The sequence below is a fragment of the Plectrocnemia conspersa genome, unplaced genomic scaffold (assembly GCF_051122295.1).
Source record: "Plectrocnemia conspersa isolate PC_06_02 unplaced genomic scaffold, ASM5112229v1 ptg000011l, whole genome shotgun sequence".
Classification (NCBI taxonomy): domain Eukaryota; kingdom Metazoa; phylum Arthropoda; class Insecta; order Trichoptera; family Polycentropodidae; genus Plectrocnemia; species Plectrocnemia conspersa.
The window spans coordinates 23,695,001-23,720,801 of NW_028277175.1; the positions used below are offsets into that span (position 1 = coordinate 23,695,001).

The 25,801-nt window shown below is 34.3% G+C and overlaps 3 protein-coding genes across 4 annotated transcripts in view; 1 reads left to right on the plus strand and 2 right to left on the minus strand.

Annotated features, from left to right (window-relative positions):
• The window catches only part of Coq2 (ubiquinone biosynthesis protein COQ2, mitochondrial), a 13,922-nt gene extending 13,329 nt beyond the window's left edge, over positions 1-593 (minus strand). The window contains exon 1 of one of the 2 annotated variants that reach the window (XM_088196923.1): positions 520-593. The gene's annotated coding sequence lies outside the window, so the exon portion shown is untranslated. Of the gene's footprint in view, positions 1-369 lie in introns of both variants that reach the window. The other variant, XM_088196924.1, reaches the window with a different exon arrangement.
• Positions 594-7,171: 6,578 nt separating this feature from the next.
• Mad1 (Mitotic arrest-deficient 1) lies at positions 7,172-13,029 on the plus strand. Its single transcript, XM_088196938.1, has 12 exons — positions 7,172-7,382; positions 7,512-7,666; positions 7,746-7,934; positions 9,120-9,278; positions 10,637-11,002; positions 11,063-11,236; positions 11,309-11,426; positions 11,489-11,674; positions 11,739-11,899; positions 11,974-12,051; positions 12,201-12,442; positions 12,757-13,029. Exons 1-12 carry the CDS (start codon positions 7,211-7,213, stop codon positions 12,968-12,970), a joined length of 2,214 nt encoding a protein of 737 aa, XP_088053064.1. The 5' UTR covers positions 7,172-7,210; the 3' UTR covers positions 12,971-13,029.
• Positions 13,030-13,069: 40 nt separating this feature from the next.
• On the minus strand, positions 13,070-25,260 carry LOC148230050 (uncharacterized). Its single transcript, XM_088196937.1, has 11 exons — positions 25,075-25,260; positions 24,714-24,801; positions 18,855-19,008; positions 18,623-18,781; positions 17,950-18,556; positions 17,738-17,860; positions 17,501-17,662; positions 17,262-17,432; positions 17,083-17,198; positions 15,254-16,707; positions 13,070-15,178 (listed from the first exon to the last, which is right to left on the minus strand). Exons 2-11 carry the CDS (start codon positions 24,787-24,789, stop codon positions 14,817-14,819), a joined length of 3,384 nt encoding a protein of 1,127 aa, XP_088053063.1. The 5' UTR covers positions 24,790-24,801; positions 25,075-25,260; the 3' UTR covers positions 13,070-14,816.
• Positions 25,261-25,801: the final 541 nt, after the last annotated feature.

Below are 25,801 nucleotides of genomic sequence, written 5' to 3' on the forward strand. Positions count from 1 at the left end.
AATAAACAATACAATTTTATTTGAAAACCTCTTATTTGTCAAAATTGCATTTTTTTCTTCTAAAATATAATATATCCGCTAACCAGGCGTTAGTATGCCACTGGCTCAAATACAAAGCATATTAATTTTCTCCTTCCAAAGTTTTTTGCCAAGCTCAAGGGCACGAAGTTTAAAGGCCTCTAAACACACTATTCAGATTAGTTCATTCATACAATCAAACATATTAAATTAAATTTTAAGCATTTTAGGCATTTAATTAATAATAAACGTGGCTGTTTCAAGGCATTTAAAAATAGCATTCAACAATTTATTATATGATATTTTTTTAGCATAAGATACATTTAAATATTGTAAATATAATGTACTTACCCACAAATTAACTTAACCGATTAAAATATTTAATATAACCACACAATCTATTATTATATTAACAAGTTTTATTTTTTTTCTTTTAAGAGAATGCGTAAACAGTCATACAATTATGATTTAAAATAAAACTATCGAATAACTATAATATACCGGCTTATTATGATGTTGAATCAATCGTGCGTGTGATCGATCCGTATAGTTCGACTGCTCGCGAGCAAATGACTACACATTTCTTGCAGTATGAACTAAAGTTGTATATATTATGTTTTTGCTCATCAAATTTAGCAAGAACACCAATATGAGTTGTCATGTAAGATTATCGAAAAATTACTACTTTTTAAAGCTCCCACAAAATCTGTTTATAATTTTGTAATTTTTTCAGTGCTTAACGTATGTAGGTAGCATTGGGGAAAAAACTAGTTTGAGAACAAAATTATTTATCAGTCGATGTTGTTTTACTGGTTTTATTTTGGAACGAAAGGACCGTTTTCGCAATCTTTTGGGACGTATAAAAAAATTATAGTGCATATGGTGCATGAGGAAAAAAATTTTCTAATTGATTTATAGCAGTTGCAATACACAAGTGTAAATTCAACGTATGAAAGATTCCTATAATTAGCACCAACATACAAAACAGAAATTAAACAGAACCTTTACGTGATTTAGACACAAAAGCAAGATGGATAAAATATATATGTATATATAAAGCCAGTGAAACCTCGATTTAAGAATGACTCTGTTTACGAACAATTTGGTTTATGAACAGGAATCCTTACGAAAAAATACTTGGGTTAGTTATTTACATAAGTCAGAATTTCGGTTTACAAGCAAGCACGTATTCCATGAAACTGCATTTAGTTTGAAGTAGTAAATAAAAATAATAAAGGACCATTTTCTTGGGGTCTTAAACAGATAAATACATTTTACATTGATTCTTATGTGAATATTAGATTTTTTTAACAAAAAAGGTGACGGAACTCACTTTTTGTCAAATTCTTTACTAAAGAAACTTATATTCAAATATCATTTAAATTAAATTTAAAGCCGTTTTTTTCTATGCCACGAAGCGCATAAAAAATTAAACAAAATTTATCATATTTTTTCTTTACTTAAACATGTCAAATCTAAAGTTAACACGTTCTGTGCCGCAGTACATTTTGAGAAAATAAGTACCTGCGCCACTACACAAATTATATAATAGTTTATATTATGTATACATATATAGGTTTATTAAAAATAATTGCATTTTCAAACAAAATTTTAGAAGATTTTATGTGCATTGTATTCAGGGGCGCCGTATAGGTCATATTCAATGTTAAAATTCGAAGTAAATGTGACCGACCGCTGGCGCATTGGGACTGTTTATAAAAAAAAACACGTAGGTCACCGGTGACCTACGTGGCGCCCTGGTCAAAAACATGGTAGGTCACCGGTGACCTACGCGGCGCGGAACGTGTTTTAAACGAATAAATACAAATATATAGCTAAAAACTAATGAAAGTTTCGAAACTAATTACAATTTTAGAACTTACATTAGGTCAAGTTTAAAATATAAATTTCTCAAGTTTAAAAAAAACTCAACTCTCAGGGGGAAATAAGCGAAAGAAGAAGTATAGTCAGACGATATCTCGGATATATATATATATTTTTATAACATAATGTTTTAAAAATATAATAGCTATCCTTACTGATATTACTACGGACATCTAAATTAAGAGTATTGGTAAATTAAGAGTATTCAAACTGAATTTTGGTCAACAGGATAGCGCAAAAAACGCTCGGTTACGAGCGTTCCCACTGGGCGGCGATGGCACGATTTTATTGCTTTTGACGTGGATTTTTGACTTCTGAGAAGTAATAATTGTTTTTTGCGCTTTTCTATTGGTCAAAATTCGATTTAGATATGATTCACTCGATTTTCACTGATTGATAGCCGTAATATTGGTATAAAAAGCCTTAAGATGAACATTAGATTACCGGGCGCTCCCTACGACACGATTCTATTGCTTTTGATGTGGATTTTGACTTTTGAGAAGGGTTAATTGTTTGTGGCGACAGGTAACAATAAATTATTAATATTCCCGTTCGGTATATAAATAGACGGACAGAAACTCCGGAGAACAGTTAGCCCGATTAAATTACGTAGACTCGACTACTGGCTCCGCTCACGCCCTCGCCGCTTCCGCCGACTACTTGCCGCAGCCCCGACCATGTGCCGCCATCGTCAGCCACCGTCGCCGCTGACAGTCGCCGCCGCCGACCACGCGGCCCAGGAAGCACCCGGCGCCGTCACGCACCCGTAGGGCGACGCCACTGCGACACCAAGCTCCATCACGACGACCCCCAAACTGGTGACAACCCGACGTGAGCACGAGCTCCAGCACCAGACGACACGACCCCCACAGTTTTTTGCGCTCTCTTACTGGGCAAAATTCGGTTTGATATGCTTTATTCGATTCTCATTTATTCTAAATCGTAATATTGATATTATAATGCATACCTATGCTTCTTAGATATCCTTTAAAATAAGCTACCAGTGTTGTCTTTTGCTATTACGGAGTTCATCTCAACTACCATGCCTTCTGTTATTGATTAAGAGGTGCTCGATGATTATATAATTTCAATGCTCAGAAAAACACAACTGTCAAGTAACCTGAAAAATACAGACGCGACATGAAAATGTGTTTAGCTACTAAAAACGTTATACAAACACACAAAAAATTTATGTTAGGATCAGCTGCTTTAAGATACTTACAATGTTTTGATTGGTACTCTCAATTTTCTCCCAATATTAATTACATAATTTGGTGTGTGTAAAATCTAATATTTTCATTTCTTTAAATAGAACGTGTAAACAATTGAAAGTTAATATACTAGTAACTAAGCAACGAAAAATAAAATGGAGCTGCAAGAATTGTGTTAGAAGAAATAATTGTATATCATTAGGTCAAGTTTAAAATATAAATTTCCCAAGTTTAAAAAAAACTCAACTCTCAAGGGGAAATAAGCGGAAGATGAAGTATAGACAGACGAAGTATCTCGGATATTGCTCCATTGTTTTTCTGCACTTTTATATTACATAATGTTTTAAAAATATCTATCCTTACTGATATTACTACGGACATCTGAAATAAGAGTATTGGTTAAAGTGTATTCAAACCGAATTTTGGTCAATAGGAGAGCGCAAAAACAATTATCACTTCTCAGAAGTCAAAAATTCACGTCAAAAGCAATAAAATTGTGTCAGGGCCGTTGTAGTGGGAACGCTTGGTAACGAGCGTTCCCACTGCAACGTGTTGTGTTGTGGTTAGATTGTGCAAAGTGTTGTTTAAAATTCAGTAACTTTTTTGTTAAACAATATGTGTATGCATAAATAAAACCAAGTATTTTTGTCTCAATGACGTAAATTGTGGGGTTCGGTTATCTGCATGATATTTGAAATTGAATCAGACTTAGCTTTTAGATACCCACTTATATTTTGAGTCAGATATTAGCAAGAAAAATTGGTCTGTTTATAATGCGGTCGAAATTTTTGACCACATTAATTTTAAACTACTCGTATCTTCCCAAAACTGGCTTTTGAATATATCTTGAACAATGAGACGTAAGTGCTGTTTTTTGTTTGTGTTGTTTTTCTTGTTTTTTCTGTTTCTTGTTTGCCCATTTTCCTTTTTTTCTAATAAAAAGTAAAAATAACGTTTGCTTATTTTCTAAGACATAATTAGGTATTTAATCGTATAATAATTAATAAGCACGTATCCTTTTCACAAAACTGAATTTGAATGCTATAACGAAAAGTCCTTAAATTATCGATGGCCCAAAAATTTAAAAACTTATTAGGCGAAACATAAAAACACAGAAAATTAAGTAGGGTATGATAAATCAACTTTTCATATTCAACTAAATATTTTAAAAAAATATTAAGAATTTTTTTAAGAATTAAAAATTAAAATGTGAGTTATATTTCGAATAAAATTTACCTGCTGACTCATTATAAAAAAAATCCAGAATATACATTAGAGAATACCACACACAATTAAAGGTAGCACTTGTCAAATTACTAGTAATTTGAAATCGAAGAAAGTTTGTTAAATTTCTCTTTAAGTTGCGATATGAAACCTTTTGTAATAATATTTCTATCTATATCTACTTATGTCGCATATTTGTCATTATTACATTTATGTATTATACATACCATTGTGTGAAGAAATAAACTGATATTATTTCATACCCGTTTTTGCAATTACATTGGAACTTTGGATTGCTATTCACTTGATTTACGAGTGCTTCGAAATACGAGCATTTTTTATTGATTTAAACGAGCGATGTCTTGCAATACAACCAGTACGTATTGCATCACATTCTCTCGAACTGAGCCAATGATTCTTCTCGACAGTCGATGATTCTTCTTGCAGTGAAGAGAAACCTTTTGAAAACAAATTTGCCACTCAAAGTTTTCTTGGTTATGGATAATGCTCATTCTTCAGAGAGCATGTCATTTTGAACTTCAAAAATCTTTACACTTAATCACTCTGTTATCAATGCTTTAAAAAGAACGAAGGAACAAATCTTACACTCAGAAAAATAATTTCCACATCTGCCTCAACATCATCAATAAAACATGAAGCTGTGCTACCAACTTCTTTGTTCCAAATTCATACATCCACCAGGACCTCAATATGGTAATGGCAAAAGAATAGATCTACAAGACAAATATAAAATATAAAGAAAGACTGACGAACCGTTCTAATCAACTTGCGAAGAATTTAACAAAAGTCCAATACAGGAAACGTCTGAAAAGGAAGAAAATTTTATAAATTAAATTGAATCGATGATAGGCGACTCACCCCCCTGCCACTAAAAGAACAAACAAATTGTTTGATGTCTCATAAGAACAGATTACTAATTTTTCATATAGGTACAAAAAATATAAGAGTAATATGTTTGTCATGACTGATCTATTACTTGTCAAGAGTCGCATACCAAAAATATGCAATACTGTTTATACTAATATATTTATTAAAACTGATTGGTTGTGTTAATCAAGTCATTTAATTACAAGAAAATTTAGAATTTTACTTTTAAATGACCATTTAATACATTATTTGGGTAATAATTATTATTTTATTTATGTTTATGTATTTCGGGTTTTCAAGGATGAATATTAAAAGCGGTGATTATTGTAATTTACTCAAACGAAGAAAAAACACACTCAATCAACCATAAAATGTGTTATTGACTAAATTTAAATCATCACAAAGATTATTTCCGGATAAATAAAGAACGATGGCGGTGCACTTTTGAAAATAAGGATCGCATAACGCGCGAGTAGTGATATGAGATAAGTAGTGACAACAAAGATTGAGATAATATACGTACAATGAGTAATTTTATCTCACAGTCATACTTAAATTTTAAAATATGTTTCATTTTATTCATTAAATATTAAAATTTGTAATTGTTTTACACGTTCATTTACACGAAATTGATTTTAGTATGTATATACATATATATTTTATTGATTAAGGTATATATAAAAATTTGCATATTATACTATGTTTGTTTCGGGTCAGATATTGCTAAAGTTCAAGGTGAAAGCTTAGCTGAGACGCAAAACAAAACAATGTTTTCCATCCAGACTGGTTTTATCTTTTTGATTATTCGATACTGATATTGTTTATATAATATTAGATATTATTGTATTTTAATTATACGTTATATTTTATATACTAAGTAATACCATATTTTATTGAATATGAATACGATTTTATTAGAGGAGAATATGTGTTGGAAAAAATATAAATTGTACAGTAGTGGGAATAGTAGTTAATTGGCTTTCAAGACCCAGATTCACACCAAGAGGGCCAAATTAGTTTATCCTTTATCCAATAGGCGCATTATAAAATATACAATTAAATAAGTATTCAGAAAAAAAATCTGATAAAAATATCACGGAGCTAAAAATCACTATGTCCATAAAAGCGAACGAAGTTCACTCCTGACACAAATGGTTTAATAGAATATATTACCCGTTGGTGAGTAACACAATGATTAGCCACGAAGGCTGAGAACACTTTTTTTTTTCAAATATTACTTTCTCAACTTCGCTAAAAATATTTTCATCTGTTGATATTCCACGCAGATTATTAATGGTATTGTGGGGGCCTATTTATCTATTTATATATTCATTAATTATTACCAAAACTTTACAGTGTTTTTAGTCAGAGCCGTGTATTTGGGACCCTAGTGATAAAGGGCACAAAGAGCAAAAGAATGTCTACAATGTCTGGGTGCAAATCCAGCAAATTAACAAAATTCCGATAGAGGAATTAAGGGGGAAAAATCCCTATTTGACACATACAGGGCTACAATAGTACAATGGTCGCTTAACACTGGCACCGGAGTGGACGGTGCATTGCAATCATCTACCATCTCCTTTTTCTCCATTTGTTTGATTTTTTTGTGTTCAAAACACGCAAATAGTTATTATACGCAAAAATGTACAAAGCAGTGGACGACATTCACGTCGGAGAGCGCGAGAGCGTATGATATCCACGAGTGTGTGGTAACGCTACTTGAACTTCGCACGATTTCGCTATTCCTCGGGCAATTTCGTAGTGTAGCTTTTTATACTTAACTGTTCGATATTACCCCCATTTAACTTCATACACTAAATATATTTAATCTAATTTATATGTTTTATGTAAATTGTTTATTTAAAAAAATATTATGTTTTAAATTTTACATATTTAATGAAAGTAAAATTTAAAATGTTCTAATGTTGCCATAATGCTATAGCTGCAAGTTGATAAAGTGACAGCTAGGGACGCCGGTCGGCGCCATGTCGCGTTTAGATGACCGAACTTTAATGCTGGATATATTGGCGCCATTTCGAAGAGCCGTAAAACCGGATGAGGGCTCAGCCTCGCCACAGCCCTCCACTTCGTCGAGCCGCGCCTCTAGGCCTCCGCCTGTGGCCACCAAACTCGACTTCAACACCACTTTAGAACACGGTATTCACAGTATAAATCAATATGAACGTGTAAAACTATAAACATTTTCACCTAACCTCTAATGTTGAACTTGAATTGTATAAATTTCCACTCGACAGTATATAACCTATAAATTTAATTAAATTTAAGCCCTCGGTAAGAGAAAGACCAACTTTGAGACCCAGCCGATGATGAAAATATCTAGAGTTGAATCTTTAGAAAACACTATGGGTTTCAGTCCGGAAGTCGCATCGCCATGGCAGATCAACCGCTTCAAAACCGAGGCTCTCGAATCAAGAGTGCAAGTATGGAATAATCAAGCATTCACATAATCTTGGCCAACTAACAACTGTGAATTGATATTTATATATTTTTTCATTCAAGATTGACAAGCTAGAAAAACAAATTAGCAATCAGCACGTCTTGCGTAAAGAGATGGAGGAACTCTTTGAAAATGAACGGCAAATATACCTCAGCGAGCGCAAGTCTAAAAATAAAACCATTACTGAGATGAATATGCGGTTCGATAGCTTAAAGGCCAAAGATACTGAGTTGCGTGAGCAGCTAACAAAGGTTATTATCAGCTTCGTTTTATTTAAATAACATATACAGTAAAACCCTATTATTCAAACACTAATTATAATTTCTAATATAATATTTCATTCATTGTTTCTCGGTGATTGTCTTTCACAATGCCTTTAACTACGGTAATGTACTCCAATGAGTGCTACAAAATTTACTAGTACATTTGTTAATGATTTTTTTAATTTCTCAATTCACTATCATCAACACTATACACACCGCACAGTTAAGTGGGTAAACTAAGGTAAAAATTGGCAACTTATTTTAAGAATGAATAAAAAAATTGAAAGAAAAACAATTTAAATAAAGTTTTAAGTAATAACCTAGAACCTAAACAAATTGAACATGATATTCGTTTAGGTTAGGTTTGGGTTTGAACACCAAATGGACGTTTCACAACTGTTCAATATGAGCATGGCGCCGTTGTAATAAATAAGTACCAAACAAAATCAAACTAATCCTCAAAACCAGCATTTTTTTATATTGAGTTTTTTTGTAAATATTTTTTAAACTAGAAATAAAACAAATTTTATGATTTTAATATTGATCCTATATAACTTATAGATTCAAAATCATTGATAAAATAATTTTAACATATGTACCAATATAGGTAAACGTTTGATAATTTTTTTGTTTTTTAATTCCTTTTAATTCAAAAGATCCGTCAATCGGTCGAATGCTAAGACGACTTTTACACGTGCGCCAAATTGTTTCATTGTGTGTACGAGTCCGGCATTGGCCTGTCACTAATCGACCAGTATCTACCCCTGCATTCTAGTAAAAAAATCAAATGCCATCGGCCACTAACGTGGCACAGGCGCTGTGTCACTGGACAGTAATCAATGATGGAAACATGACATACTATGATTGGTTGGCTGGACTGTGATGTTGTGTCATTGGCCATTAATGTTAAAAAACAAATAACAGAACACTCCACTTTAGTGCAGCGCCTATTTTAAGCTACTGCTATGTCTTCGTGTTGCGTGTCTGATCTGTATTTCGAACTATTAGTAACACAATTGTCAATTTACATGAAAATAAAAAACTTTAAGGTTTTCATTCGACACACTCATTCATCGAAACTAAACTTTTAATTTGTGATTTTTTATTTAACAGGGTTTTACTGTATATATATTAATAATTCACTTTTGAATAAAATTAATATTATTTTTATAGACTAATAGAGAATTCATGGAATATAAGGAAATTGTCGAAAGAGATAAGCAATCAATGCATAAAGAAATTTTGGAGTTGAAAAATGATCTAAACAACGCGAAGATAAGTGAAAATGAGAGTGTTTCGAAGATGAAGAAGGAACTAGCAGAACTAATGCAGGTATTTTCATTTCCAATAAAATACACATAAATGGTTACCGAACGTCAGGATTTGTCCAAACTTTAAACTTTTTGTCCGAATTCCATCTTGAATTTTTTATTTCAACCAAGCGTACGAAAATTGTATTCAATTGGACTTTTCTTTTAGCTTCCAAGTCACTAGGGAATGAATACTTTCTAGAATTTTTATCTTATGATCTAATAAACATCATTAAATATGCTAGACCACAATCAATTCTCCAACTAAGAGTACCAATATGATATTAACACATTGAGTACCATGTGCACAAATTTGTGCATTTCGTCATTTCAACTTTATATAATAAAAATATACGTTAAACTGTATATTTACCGTAATGTATGCATTTAGCGTTTTGGCCAAAGATGTTACTAATATAATATTATAAATAGTTTTCAAAAATCGATATTCAAAATTCCAGAGGCTCAAAACTCAGGTATAAAAAATTCGTCTTATGGCAGTGTTTACTTGCACAATACAGATTTTATTTCTATGAATATATTGCACATGTTATATATTCGTAATAGTGAAATCAGGTACTGTAAAACTGTGAATCAAGTACCGATAAAATAAAAATATATTTTTGGCAACGGGTGGTAATTAGACACAGATTGAGCCTCTGCAGTAGTATTTATTGTGCCATGAAGTTGTTACATGTTAGTAAATAAATGGGGCGCGAGCGCGCGTTCGAATGCACGAAGATTGCCAGTGGAGAGAAAAAACCGTCACGCTAGTGTTACCAGAGTGTCGCCAAGTTTTGGCCATTATAAAAATCTATATTTAAATATAAATAGGCCCCAACATATTTAAATAATTTTTAACACTAGTCTTTCTCCAAAACATAACAAAATCACCTCATGTTTTTAAGTTACCACTATATTTTGATGTATCTGAAATATCTGGGTTTGAATTCCACATGAACCCTAGTATTTTTCTATTTTTGTTTTGTCTGGAAGATCGGAATTAGTGATTATTATATAACTATAATTCTGATCGATCATCACGGACTAGGTTTTCCAAGATTTTCTAATCTCACTGATTAATCAATAAAATCAGTCTAGTTCATGCTTAGTAAAATCTTTTGACTGTACGCTGTCATAGCTTATAATTAATAAAATAGCTGTTTCAGTCTAGTGTCTAAGTAGTTGATTATATTTACCCTGTTCTAATGCATTGGTCTAATGCCTGTTGTGTTGCAATGGAAGATTTACAGTAGATAAATAATAAATTTATTTGTATGTTTCGGCAATTGACTTGAGATGTTGTGCATTAATTACAAATCACATAGTGACCTCGAGCTCCCAATTCTAAATATCCAATTTATTAATTTTCTATTTTAGAGCTACAAAATATCTCAGAACAATGTCGAGCAATACAAAGCGTTACATAAAGAGGCTTCAGTCAAAGCTGAAGAAGTAATGGCTCTCCGAGAAGCTCACGACAGACAGACGCTTCTCTTGCAAGAGACAGATATGCGTTTGAAGGAGTTCGAAAGCAGCAAAAGGGAATTGGAAGAAGTTAAGGTGCTGCAAAAGCGATTGGTAAACTTGCCGTCTCTGGAACGCGAAGTCACTCGTTTGCGCGAAGAAACAGCCGAGTCGCGCACGGCTACCAGGCAAAACTTGCTTTTGGAAGAGCAAGTTCAATACTTTAAGAACCGCATGGAAACGTTGGAGCCGCTCTATCAGAACTACTGTGATATACAGGTATGTAAGTTTATAGCGATTTAAAAACTGTCTAGGGCTTATTTTTCCATTTTTAAATAGAAGTCTAATATGGAGTTAGAGAAGACGTTGGATGAGTGGAAGAGAGTCGGAGAAGCTTTCGAATGTTCCGAATCGAATATGCTATTGAGCCAGATGGAGAAATTCCAACAGCGTGAAATTACGTTGATCTCGGAAAAGAAAGACGCTGATATTTTACTGTCGAATATGAAAACTGTGAGTTGATGGCTTTTATTAATTTGAGCTCATAATGTTCGGTTTTGAGTTCTTATAGACGTGTTTATTTAGGAACTGATGAATGCTAAACACGAGTGCAAGAAGACACAGTCAAAGCTCACGGATCTACAAAATATACAAAAGACACAAGAGAGCTTCATACATCGGTTGAAAAAGAAGATGATCTTAAGTAATTGAGTCACTATTAATTATGATTATATTTTTTATTTACGAATCGATTTTTTTTTATAGTATCCCGTGAACGAGACAGCTATCGGCAGCAGTTGGACTGTTACGAGAAAGAATTGACTATGAATATTGCAGTTGGAGAGAACCAACCGAGCATTGTGACAAACGCTCGCGTAGAAGGTTTGGAAAGAGCTTTGCAAGGATATAAGGAGTTGGTCCTCCAAATGGAAGAAGACATGACAGCTTTAAGTAAGAATTTACTGCAGCTATTAATCTAGATAGGTGTTTTATTGTATATTACGGTTAATTTTAGGAGGAACTCCTGCTCAACATGAACAACTGTCTCGGTTCAAAGACGAAGTTTTGAACTTGACCAAAGAGAATGAAATATTGAGATTGCACAGTGATAAAATAGACATTCAGCTAGAGGGAAGCGTTAATAACATGCAAGTAGAAAAATTGAGTGGCTTTAAGGTAATGACATCTTCTGTCGATGCTTAATGAAGGTTTCCATATTATTGATATTGAGAATGTTTTGAATTTTTTAGATACTCCATTTGACACAGAATCCGCTAGCGAAAGCTCAAGAGGACGTTCAGAAGAGTTTAGAAAGAGCTCTCTCCGAGGTATTTACATTACTAGACAATAACATAATTTACAATTGACTAACATTTGTGTGATGTTTCCAAATGTCAATGTTCAAACAATGTTTATGTCAAATAACATTTTTTATATATTTTTCACATCATTAATGATTTATACTTGAATTTCACAGATCAAAAGTCTTAAGTATAGAATTAAGAAATTAGAAGCAAATGAATTGGAGGTGACGCAAAAACTGAACGAGACACTTTCTCAAAGTGAGGAATACAGTCAATTGAAGAAACAGCTCGAAAGCAGCAAAATAATGGTACAGAGGATGAAAGAATTGTATACGTCATCTTCGCAAGAGTATAAGGACGTGTGTTACATGTTGTTCGGTTATAAAATGGACAGAACAAGTCTCAATAACTATAGGTGAGCTATTCAAAAATTGCTACAGTACTCGAGAAACCAGAATTTCGAAAAAAAAGAATGAACAATTATATATTTGTCAGTAAGATAAAAAAATAATAAATGTTGCAAGCATGGTAGGGATATGTTTTGGTGAACATTGAGTCAATTTGTAAGGTGTCCTAGCGGAGTGCAATCAATTAAATTTTGCTTCCGTTGAAAACAGGCAAAGGCCATATAATTATATGTAATATGAGAAACATCGACTCTTTTTATAAGGGTGATTTATGGAATCAAAATGTGTTTTGACATTACATCACAAATATTTTTTATTTCAGATTGTCTAGTATGTACGCAGATTCTCCGGATCAGTACCTAAACTTTCAACTGACCAATGGCGTTTTACATATGGTACAGACCGACTATTCAAGGACGATCGGCGATATGGTCGATCATCTCAACCAGCACAATTCGTACCCAGTATTCATCAGCGAGCTCACTATGGACTTGTTCAAACGGACGACTGTCATGTCCGAAACGACACTTCAGTAATTTCCATAATGTATATTAATATAAATATTGATTAAATTATGAATACATTTTTACAAGAATATAATATCATATTATTGGAGTGTAAAAAAAATCACCTAAAGATATAATAATTATATTTATTTGAATAACTTTGAAACATATTTCACTTACAAAAAATTAAATAAATAATAAACATATACATCGAAATACCACAATAAATTTTCAAGATTGTTCCGCTAAAAATTAAAACAGCACTTTCGTTAAAAATTTCTACTTTCGAAAGGAAAGATTTTGCTCTGTATTTTTATTTACAAGTGTGACTAAAATACCAAACGTGTCCTAAATACTATATATTCAATATAATATATATTTTTGCATCTCCGTCGAAAAGTCTGTCAATTCTCGCACACCTAATATATAGATATATAAATTGCAATAAAATTGCTAATTGCAATATCACAAATACAGTGAATATAATTCACGACCATGGGAATAAATTCTAAATATTTATATGCATACATTACATACAAAATGTTAAGGCTAATATTTTATTATCCCCTCTTATTTACATCAAATATTGCGACCCAAAGGATTCACTGCATAATTTAAAAAAAATCAGTCAAAAAAAATGTCAGTATAATTCAATTCCTGGGGGATTTTCATTTAATGTATAAATATATGTATTGTTAAGCCTCCTATATAAAAAATGATAAAAAATAATAGTAGCAGTCTTCAGCAAAAAAATGATGCTTTTTACACGAATTAAATTTAAATAAAGCCAAAAAACAGTTCTACGATACAACCACAAATTAATTAAATAGTCCACGGTACCAATAATAATCGAGGATCTGGTGCAAATATGGATTAGGGTCCAAATACAAAAGTCAATAACAAAAAAAGTTTTTTAAAAAAAAAAATTTTTGGGCACAAAGAGAATACTTATTGGAGAAAGAAAGAAGAAATCAAACCTAAAGGATATGTTGCAAGAAATATCATTTTTTTATATGCGAAATTCTGACGACATAATAAGACAGCAGTGATAAAATACATATGTGAATTTTGTATAGAGCCACTTTATAATTATTTTTCATAAAAGTTAATATTTGGACCCTCTCCATTTAAACTAGGGGTTTGCCATTTTTTAGAAAAACGTGTATAAAATAATTATTTGCTTTTCAAGTATTTCTACAATGTATACCAAAAATAAAAAAATAGATAAAAAAATTTAGAAGATATAAGCTGAAAAAAAGTGATTTAAACTATACTCTGTTCGTTTTGCAGTCAGTATTATTCAGCTTTGGTAATACTATTTATAAAAAAAATATCGGTCAGCTATGACTGAAAGCGAAACCAATATATTTGATTTTATCAATACTCATATTGCCTTATAAATCAGTGGCTGATTTTGGCAGAGGAATCTAACAAATAAAATCGTATTTTGTTTGTTGTTTCAAACATTGTATTATATCACAATTGATAACATAACAAAAGCTGTTATTATCGCCACGATTGTCATTACATTAAAATTTCCATGATACTGGTTTTGAATTTAGAAAATCAATTTTTTTGCATAGATTTCTCTGCTATGTCGTATCACCCCTGAACAAATAATTATATCAATAGTTTATTATGAGAAATATATGGGAATATATTAAATAAAGAGCGATAATAATATTGGGCCTATATACATGTATCGACTTGCAAAGTGTCTTTCTTATTGACATCTTACTGACTGGGTTTATAAGACAGAGTATAGTTCGCTCATGAATGAACTATTCCGCTTTTCGAGACCATCGAATGATTAATAAAGGAAAGAGCTCATCGAATAAGCTGATATTATACATAATACTATTAATAAAATGATCCTTTAAAAGTTGTCGAAATTAATGGGCGCGTCAGGCGGAGGCTGCTGCGGGGGCGGATCATTGCAATTGGACACGATCGCGCAGTCTGGACGCACCATAGTGAACCCGGACACGCCGTTCATAGTCACGCCGCAATTCTCTACATCCAAGTGACGCAAGAGAGGCGCAGCCGCGGCCAGATGCGCCAAGCTGCGGTCCGTCACGCCTCGGTATCCTCGACACACGAGCACTTCGAGGCGGCTGTTGCGACAGCGGCGACGATGCCCGCCAGGCCCCACGTGTATCAACTGCTCCGAGTCGCCCAACCGCAAGAGCGACACGTCCGTTACTAATTCAGATCCGTCCAAGCGCCGCAAGTGCCCACCTATATTCCAAATAGGAAGTTGTAACACAGGAATATCTTCAATATGCAAAAATCTATATGGAAAATCTTCTCTACCTTGCCATAGGTTATCGTCCACCATCATCACGGCTGCCTGTCGGGGGAAACCAGCGGCGACTAAAACCTCGGCCGGCGGCATTCTTCGAGGGTGCCGAGGGTCCACGTATATGACGTGCACCCTGCCGTCCATTATGTTGTGCCGTTCGGCTCGAGGGTTTTCAGCCGCAGCCGCCGGTGCTTGTCGATTCTGATTCTGCTGCTGTTGTTGGTCATAATTCTGCCTATCTTGCACTTCTATAAACTCCATCGCTCTTCTGAAGTGGGCGTTGGCGATTCTCATCCTGCGCCGCATTTCAACATTCCCTTCTTCTTGATTCAGTCTACGGCCAGGGTGGTAACCTGCTTCAACGTTAATATTACTTACGCGGTAGAGACCTCCCCTGGGACCGGCCATTTCTCCAACAGCCACCCTAACTCCTCCCTCGTTGGCAACGTTCATCCACTGCAGGCCCTGTTCGAATCGTAACCGATTGACCGGTTCTTGCTGTTCGTTTACCTCTCCGGGTCTAGGCGGTCGATGCATTTGCATCAGACGAGCATGGGCTTCTTCGTCCCCGTCTTCCAGATTCAATCTGGGAATGGAGCGTCGCACCTGAAGGTGAAGACCCATAGGGACTCCCATTAATCTACGATCCTCGATCACTTCCTCATTTCTATCCTCGTCGAGGTTCATCCACACGGGATCCATCTGCATATCTGCGTGGAAATCGTGTCCGTTTTCATCGCCTCTTCGATTACGATTCACTCTTTGGCGCGGTGCAGGTGGTGGCGGATTTTCAGGGCGTTCTCTCGGTAAAGCGTTATTTTCAGGCGGTCTTTGCCCTTCACCTCCCCCTTCGCCACCCACTTCGAAACTTACTTCTGCCACTTCAAGTTCTATCGGACCAATTTGCATTTCTACAGGAGCGTCCCCGGCCTGGCCTGGCGGTCTTTGGCCTCGTTCGGGTATGGGAACTTGAACTCCACCAAAATTGACTTGCAAGCCATCCCAATGCACCCATCCAGGGTTGACGTCTACGCCTCCCACTTCTACTTGGACCTCTGGTTGATTTCTCTCCCACTCGTCGTCGACGACGACGCCGCCCAATTCGACTTGCACGCCGGCAGGCCCGAGCTGTACGTCTACGTTTCCCGCACCGGGTTGTATGATTCTTTCATCTATATAGGGCTCCAGCGAGGGTGGTCTTACGTGCATGTGGGCGGCGACTTGTAAGACTGGGGGTCCGATGTGAACTCGCGGCGGCCTCTCCGGAACGGGCGGAGGGTTTCGCGGTTCAGCTCCAAAGAAATCACGTTGTGCATTATCGTAACCTTCGTTCTGCAGAACTCTCGCTGCCGCATTGAACGAAACATTGAGCACAGATCTGTAAAATATACCAAAATTCTCTGAATCTCTATTTCCATCGCGCTGCTCGTTTCGATTTGCATTCGAACTACTACCCGGCGTAGCTCTAAAAATAAACAATCACATTAGATATATAAACAGAATTAAGTAAAAGAAAATAATACAATAAAAAGAAACGAGATTAAAAACAGTAAATTTCAAATTATACATTTTTATAAATAAAGAGCAGGTACCTAGTTTCCAAAATTGTACCGCTGAGATACTGCTAATCTGTATACAGCAGTTTGACTAAAAATAAAATGGCAAGTACCCACCCACACAACTCACCCGACTATAAGAGTAGTACTTAATTACTAATATATTATCTACTAAGTTTCAGACCTGTAAGTACACTGAAAATAGATTTTGGTAAACTGTCATTAATAAATGCACAATTTGAAATCCACCTAGTTCTAAAATTAAACTATACATTAAAACATACTCATTTTTAGGAGCAGACTCTGCTGTAGCCGGTTTCGCTTCATCGTCACCGTTATTTTCCGGAACGGTTATACCGTTAACTAAATTTACATACTCTTCCACTTCTTTATACGGATACTAAAAAAAATATACAAAAATAAAAAATAAAGTCAAAAGGAAATTTAATTCAATTTTGCATACCTCAGATTCCCAAGATTCCATTGCACCGCTATGCGCCGGCCAATCAACCGGTATGTGGTTCGGATCCGAATCGGACGGTGGAGGCTCCAAATATAATTCTCGGAGACTGACCAAGCTGCCGAAGCTTGACACTTCTGAGTCGCCAATCGAAGTGCCTCGAATATCGAGAAACTAAAATATTACAAAAGCAATTGATTTAATCAAGAATTAAATATATCACATACATTTAATAAAAGAACCTCCAAAGACTTGAAGCCAAATCGTGTTGCAAGGCTAGCATATGCGACGCACTCTCCGAGACAGATACATCCTCGCAACCAGAGCTTGCGCAAACGTATCATCTTACTGAGGATCAGGAGAGTGTGTCCAGATATCCAGAAGCAATACGATAAATCCAATTCCTGTGATGAAATAAAAATTTAAGTATTACCAAAAACGATTATATATATATAAATATAAAAATGTACGTTACATACCTCTAAGCCAGGGAGATGATCTTTAATTTTAAAAAGGAACGTTTTTTGGAATGGTATGTTAGATTTCTTACAACCCTTCAATGAGAGTTTTTTCAAAGATTTTGGCAAATCTGCGAGCGACAGCTGAAATTAATACGTAATAAAGTTAGTATACAATAGTATTTGAATCTATTAAAATATTTTTAGATCTACTCTAATAAAAATCAACATACAGGATTGCAATCTAAATTGCAGTACTCCAAACGAAGATCTTTCAAGTGTATGCATCTCAGTTTGATTTCATTCAATATATATTTAGTCAAAGATGCAATGCATTCGCTTCTGTACTTGCAGCACTCTGCCGTCTCCCCGACGAGTTTATCGTCTTCAGTCTCCCATTTGTCATCGTCTTCTGGGGGTTTTTCAGTCTTAGGCGCATGCGAAATAGTCGGATAGCCTTCGTAGGCGGCCGAGAACGGTTTCGGGCTCGTGTTGCCATTTTCTTTGCGCACTTTCCCCGGTAAAAAAGAACTGACTGAGCTGTGACCGGACGGAGTGCCCTCTCGTTCAGGCTTGGACGTCGACGGCTGGTTATCAGAGTTGCTACTAGAGCTGCTGCTGCTGCCTTGGGAAGACTCGCCAGTGCTGGTGGGGGTCGGTGGGGCATCAGCGGAGCCGACATTCTTTTGTCTCTTCAGCCACTTTTCTCGGCTGCGCCTCAACTTGAGCGAATTACTCTTGACGAGATCGATGTAATCAGGGTTGATGCATTCGCAGAAGCCTGGGCCGGAAGGGGTGCCGCCCTTGGCGGGACACTTCTTCATTCCTTTCTCTTCGATGCTGTAAAATTTCATTGTAACAATAAATTTCATTTAGACAGCATTTGATCATTTGATTGATGCATACCATGTTCCCACGAGTCCACGAATACGCAACGAAGAAGTGCCAGAGTTTAAGCACCGCGCATAAAATGACAAGCTCCTAGTGCCCAGGGCTTGGTTTCTCAGATCTACGTTGCGCCAGAGACTTCTATCCATACACAAGCGAGCCAATCGACGACAACAACTGTTTTTACAAAATACGTTAATAATTGTATTTCTAACATATATTTTAAGACTCGACTATTACTAATACTTACAAGCTGAGCGCTTTAAGATCGCCCGGATTGCAATAATCCAAAATGCATAGCATTACATCATCGGAAAAATAAAGCAGATTATGCTCTTCTGCCCTGTCAGACCCGAAGTTGGTAGATATTGAATTGGAAGATTTTGGTCTCTTGACATTTGCTCCTTAAAAATCATTAAAAAAATATTATTACATTAATTATAAAAAATGTTTCCAAATAAGAACACCTTTTCCTTTAACCACTTGAACGCCAGCGAATCATCGGTGAATTACTTGTTTACTATTATTTTATTTTATATATTATGTATACATACATGATTATTTTTTTTAAACAAATTATTGAATTATTTACCATTTTTTTAAATTATTGAAGATTATTGTACTAGTTTTATTTATCAGTAAACCAAGCATTCTATATTTATTTTTAGAAAGGTATATTGACGCGTGAAGAGAAATAACAGGTGACTTACTAAAAAGTCACTGGCGTTTCAAGGATTAATACATTATTTATTAATTCCAGAATGAGAATTAATTAAAAATTATAGCCAACTTACCGATAACAACAGACTATCGCATTTCTATACATTAGTAGACATCCTAATATATTATAGATAAATATATTACATTATACATAATAAAATATAAATATAGAAAACCTTTCAGGAGAAATCTCCAATTCAGTGGAAAATATTGTATCACAATCGATCAGGCGATCTTAAGCTTTAAGACAAAATATAAATTTGTTTTTTATGTAATTTTAAATATACCAAGTTATTCATTATTCCTAAATCGGTATTTTTATATTTTAGAATATATACTTGTACCATGCCGTGAAATATATAATATATTCAGCATTCATAATTAATTTTAAGAAGTATTAACCGTATGTTGAAAGCGCTACATATTTAGATGTTTTTCATATTAATTTCGGAGTCATAGAGATATTGCAATGCGTGCAAGTCGTTTTAAAAATATGTCACAAGAGAAAATAAATTTATGAGAACTCCTAAAGCATCTTTAATGATCAAAATTGCCACGCCAAACAATATTCTTTCTTATTTAGAAGTCAAAAAAATTTAAAGTATACATAAACATCATTCCATGACACTTATAAATAAATATCATTGCCTGTAAATAATTCGAAAGTGGATAAAAAGTCCTTGGCAAAAGGCAGTATGCAACAAAGATTTTGACACACGTGCATCGGCTTTAACGACACAAAGGGAGATGTCATAAATCCACCATAATAAATGTTACTTTTAGCCTGAATTTTTTTAAGACATTGAACTGTGATGGTGCAAATAACCAGTAAATAACCATAGTTCGATTTATTATTTATCTATGTCAGTAGTTCTCAACCTGGGGTGCGTATCTCCGGGGGTGCGAGAAAAGTTTCTATCTATATACATTTATTTTTATGGTATTTAAAAACTATTGGCATTTTTGATGGCATCTGCCATATATTTTTGTTTGAAACCGGTTAGGCAGGTCCCCCTCCCTTTCTCTGTACCTGAGTCTACCATTGCTTCTGCGACATTGGCAGTATATCGAGAAACTTCTTGAGATGAGTATGTGTATGCATACGAACACCTGATTACAAATGTTACACACCAATTTGACGCAGAAACAAATACACACTAAATTAATCAATGACTAAAGCCCAAATAGAATAAATTGATTACACAAACTTTGAATATTATATTATATATTATAATTATATTTATTTTATATGCGATATTTAATTATTATTTAATTAATTGTAGTAAACTATGGCATATCACTATGGCAAAAAAACGCCAATGGAAGGACGATTATGCTGCTTATGGATTCGCTTGTACAACAGAAAAAGATAGTGTGTAACAACCACAATGCATCTTATGTTCCAAGATATTTTCAAACTCCAATCTTAAGCCATCAAAATTGTTAGAGCATTTCAACAATTTGCATGGTGGTGAAGGTGTAGAACAGTCTGAACATCTTGAGGTCAAAATATTCAGAAATGATCACTGAGGAATTAATAAAATAATAAAAGACATAAAAGTCAGTCCTATTAAAGTAAGCACACAACTGGATAAGTCAACTGATGTTGATAATTGTAGCTAGCTCTTGCTATCTGTGCAATATATAAAAGGAAAAAAATGATAGAAGAATTTTTATTTTTGTGAACCACTGGAGTCGACTTCGAGAGGAATTGATGTTTTCAATCACATCAGACTTTTATTGCACTACGAATGTGATAAGTTCAATTTGAACTGAGGTGCCTCAGCAATGCTTGGAAAAAATTCCATATTATTTTCATACATCAGACAATTACCACAAGTTACAATAACGGATTGCATGTTGCATCATTGTGCACTTGCATCAAAAGCTTTGCCAGAAAGTTTAAAACAACACTGCAATAAATGTAGTAAAATATATTTGAGGATGAGCACTTTACAATCGTAGTTTTCGTGCCTTTTGTAAAAAAAATCAGTGCTGCTCATACTGTGCTACTTTATCACCTGAAACACGAATACTTATAAACATAAAGTTTTTTATATAGGATATGTTTTATAGGAACTGTCCATTTATTTTATTATTGAACCACCACACATGCATAGTTTATGGAAACACAAGCGGTAGATTTCTTCAGCAGTATTACTATAATCATCCAAACTATCGCTTCTCAAATTTTATTTTTACAAAAAAAATATATTTTTAAATTTAAAACTGATTTTTCACAAGAATTCAGCAAGCGGTCCTTCATTAGGTATTATACTGGGAAATATCATGAATACGTGCCGTTTAAAATGTATAGCAAAAAAACTGAGGGTGCAAATTCCATGATTTTTTTGCTGTGCATGTTGAAACTTCTTAGCGTCCACAAGTACAAATTTCGGGAGAAAATAGTCATCAATATGAAAGTCAATCCAACTCATATTTGGCATACTCTGTTTTTATTCAAAAAAAGCAATCAGTTGTCAGTACGCATAAAAACATTTGCGATGTGTACAGATAACTGAGGCCAAACGAAAGTGTAGAAAGTGATTTGCTAGATTGAAATGCTAAATAACAAAACTCTATGAGATTTTGTAGAGATAGATCCATGCCTATGTTTGGAAGGTATCGAAGACATTCGGATCAACACAATCGATGATCTAAATTGAACCGATGGATATCACAGAATCTAACACGGATGAACCAAATGAAGGGTCTCAATGTGTGTCTTTATCATCTGGTGTGACAAAACAACAAGCTTCTGTAGCGCATTGTTACTGGGAATTAAAAATGAAGCATTTATGGCATCAATAAACGCCACAGGCAATGTGTAGACAAAGGTAGTCTACCAGAAAGGCAATTATGGGGCGGATTGCATCCAAAAATATGCATTCACTTTGAATTGCTACAAAATAACGAATCCATTACGTCGGACATCTATTGGCAACGATTCAGGAGAATATACTAAATATCCGTTTATAAAGAAAAGAAATACTCCATCGGAAGTCAATGTGAAAAGTGTCGTACAGAATTTAGAGTAGCCCGTGGAGGTGCTACAATATTGAGCAACATTTAAGATCAGTAAAACATAAAAATTCCGATCTTACTGCAGCTTTGATGCTTAATGTTTTTAAGAAAACGGATTTGCCAACTTCGAAAGATCTGAAAGTTGCTGTGATGGAAAGCGCCTGGGCTTATTATACGGTGCAAGAGAACCACAGTTTACGCTCAAACGATTGTGCTTCAAAGTTATTTCAAACACGTTTTGAACCGAAATTTAAATGTTCTCAAGTAAAAACAGAAGCTATTGTAAATGTGTTAGCGCTAATAGCAATAAGTGAATTAAAAGATCGCCTCAGCCTATATTAACTGATGCTTCATACCACAGGTGCAAGAAAATATTCCGTATTAGTTAGGTTAATTTTACAAGTCAAAGTTTTAGAATTTCAAGTCCAACCGGGCGACACATCAGACGTTATGGTCAATTATCTAATGAAAGTATTGATATAAAATAATTTGAGCGCAAATACCGTGGCATTTTACGGAGATAATACGAACTGCAATTTTGGCAGATTGAAAAAATGAAGCATCAACAATGTTTATGCAAAACTAAATTTATCTCTCGCAAGAACATTGATAAGAATAGAATGTGGGGCTCACATAATTTACAACACAATTAAAACTACTGTAGATTGTCTACCTGTAGACTTTGAATGCATTATTGTGAAAATATATTCACATTTTTATATTGACTGTTCGCGTGGAAGCTCTGAAAGAATTTTGTAATGAAGTTGAAACAGAGTATTAGAAACTAGGTGGCTTACGCTTATCCTTGCTTTTGTAAAAGTTTTGAAACTGTACAAGCCATTAAAAAACTACTTTTTGAGTATCGATAAATGTCAAAACATATTGAGTACCTCTTTTGAAAACCCTAACTCTAAATTATGGCTTTTTTTATGCATTCAGCAAAGTTCCATCAAACTGTGTTAAATATCTAGGGTCAGAGTGTCTCTGCAGAGTTGATTTTATGTATTATTCCACAAATATTCCCGTTGTTAGTTATTTATTATTATTTTATATTACATTTATAGTAAGTTATAAATAAAATCAGTGATTTTAAACGTTTTATTGCTTTGATTTATTTTACTGCTTTTTTGTATTGGTATATTTTAATACTTTTCTATTATTAAATTTCATTAATATATTCTACATTATTTTTATATATTATTCAGCTTTAATGGTTTTTTTTTTATAACAATTCAAAAGTTCTTAATATTTTTTATAAAATATTTTTTTATATTCAATTATTTCATACTCTTTAATTTATTGGTACTGTTTTCTATAAAAATCATTTACAATAAATTAAATTAAAAAAATATTATATAAATATGTTTATTTCTTTAGTTATATATGTAAATATACAACTTTTCTCAAAATAGTGAAATGTACAGCGATACCGCTCGGTGTTAAAGACAATTTGGACTTGAAACAAAGTATGTACTGTTTCTTCCTAGCGGCTGAGTTCTATAAAATAAGCAAAGAATATTTAGAGCAGTGGACTTTGTTTTGTGAAGAATTAGAAATATATCGTGGACGAGCGAAAAAACAGTGTTGCAAGTCGTAGTTTTTAAAACAATGTTAATTACCAAAGTAAATATTAAGAAATCCTGCCAAGAATTTGATTCTTATTTGAAATCAATACCAAATAAGCTCAAATTTATACTTCAGAAAAATATAAAACCACATGAATTATTTATTTTCAAGTGTTCATTCCTGTTTTCATTTCATTAACCCTTTATATGCGGAATAAAATTTCATCAAGTCAGGAAATGTGGCAATTATCCATTAAAAAAAAGTTAAGATATAATTGTGATTTTTTAATATGTTTATAGTCATTCTCTGCTGCATCTTTATTCACCTTCAGAATTGAATTTAATAAAATAAAAACAATTAATGCTACAATTTTCCTGGCTTTATCTGGAAAAATACGAATAAAAGAAATAAAAATATAATATTAGAATTTTTTCTGGTATGTACATGTATTATGATTTTTATAAAGTGGGATAAATCCGAATCTGCACGGTTAACAAATAAAAACTATGAAGAAATTAGTAGATGTCCCGTTTTGAGTTAAGCATACGTAAAATAGACAGAAAACGAATCACAGAAAAAATATTTAAATTTATTGTCAAGGAAATTTTATCGAAACATATTGAAATGGAACAACTCATAATAACAAAAACAAGTGAAATGGAAATTGTTCTTTAGGAATATAGTTTTTTACATGTTCCATACGTCATCAAATAAAGGCTCACAAGTTTTGAGTACAAAGACACTATGAAAGGAACATCTTTTAATGGATAATAGATAGTACATAAAATGTATACAATACCTTCATTGTTGATCTGCGCCTCGTCGCACTTCCTCTTGGCTTGACACCCGGAGTCGTCCCCAGTATTGTTCTCCATTATGATGCAAACCTAAAACGACTATTTGTTAGCGATGTAAAGACGTACAGGATAAAAGACACAGAAGAGCGATGATTCAGCAGAAGGCGAAGGCGATTCTGGTGGGATTTGCGAAAAAAAATCGAGATGGGTGGCGCAGCCGCAATGGCCGCGGCGCCGATCTTGACCTGCGTGCGATCCCGATCGACGACGCGCCTCCTTTGTGTCCCCGCGCCGAACGGAGACAAAGGCTGAGACGATAACGTTTAAAAATAGGCCGAGTAGGGAGAAAGATCGCATAGTTACCCGCGGTGGGAGCGCGTCCCGACCGTCGCTCGCGGGGCTCGGGTGGCGGGCGCCGATGCGACGGAGCGCTTCGGCGAAGGCCCGACTGTGTATATATGCGGACTAGAGAGGTAAAACCACAGCGACGCCGCAGAGCATCAGAGCAATCCACCAAACCTGCACCGCCGAGAAGATACTCAACAGAATGAATACAACACCTCACTTTGCGACCATAGACTTGATCATAAATTGCACTCTTTTTAATTATTAATAAATTTAATAAAAGTAATTAAATCATATGCTTTTCATGTGAATAAATTCAAATGCAAGCTGTTGCTTATTTATTTATTATATTATTTTAGCAACTATGTTATTTATTTATATATTGATTAGGTAATATCGAACAAAATCAAACATATCTTTCTTTAAAGCAATCTCAGAATTGATGTTACGAATTGATCGAATTAATAAAACTAACGTTTTTGTCCTGTATTATCACAATGTCTACTCTTTAGCGGCTTCCAATAATTATATCACAGGTTTTTTGTGAATTGTTCACCCGCTCCCCCTCTATGGCACAAGATTTCATTGAGCCAGAATCCTATTTGTTTCACAATAGCACAATTTTGCTGACCCCCCCTCCCCCTAAATTTGTAAGATAATTTATTGAAACCACCATATGTTTTGAATGATAATCCATTGTAACGCATTGAATAAGTGTCTAGCATAAAAGGTCGTTACGGAAAAT

What these genes read in the sequence shown, in the direction of transcription:
- Mad1 (XM_088196938.1), top strand. Translation starts at nt 7,211, where the DNA reads ATGTCGCGTTTAGATGACCGAACTTTAATGCTGGATATATTGGCGCCA. An exon ending in GAAAAAGAAGATGATCTTAA is followed by an intron (nt 11,427 to 11,488) that starts GTAATTGAGTCA and finishes TTTTTTTTATAG; the next exon opens with TATCCCGTGAACGAGACAGC. An exon ending in ACAAGTCTCAATAACTATAG is followed by an intron (nt 12,443 to 12,756) that starts GTGAGCTATTCA and finishes TTTTTATTTCAG; the next exon opens with ATTGTCTAGTATGTACGCAG.
- LOC148230050 (XM_088196937.1), bottom strand. Translation starts at nt 24,789, where the DNA reads ATGGAGAACAATACTGGGGACGACTCCGGGTGTCAAGCCAAGAGGAAG. An exon ending in GCAATTTAGATTGCAATCCT is followed by an intron (nt 17,861 to 17,949) that starts GTATGTTGATTT and finishes TATTAATTTCAG; the next exon opens with CTGTCGCTCGCAGATTTGCC. An exon ending in GAGTCTGCTCCTAAAAATGA is followed by an intron (nt 16,708 to 17,082) that starts GTATGTTTTAAT and finishes GTTTATTTTTAG; the next exon opens with AGCTACGCCGGGTAGTAGTT.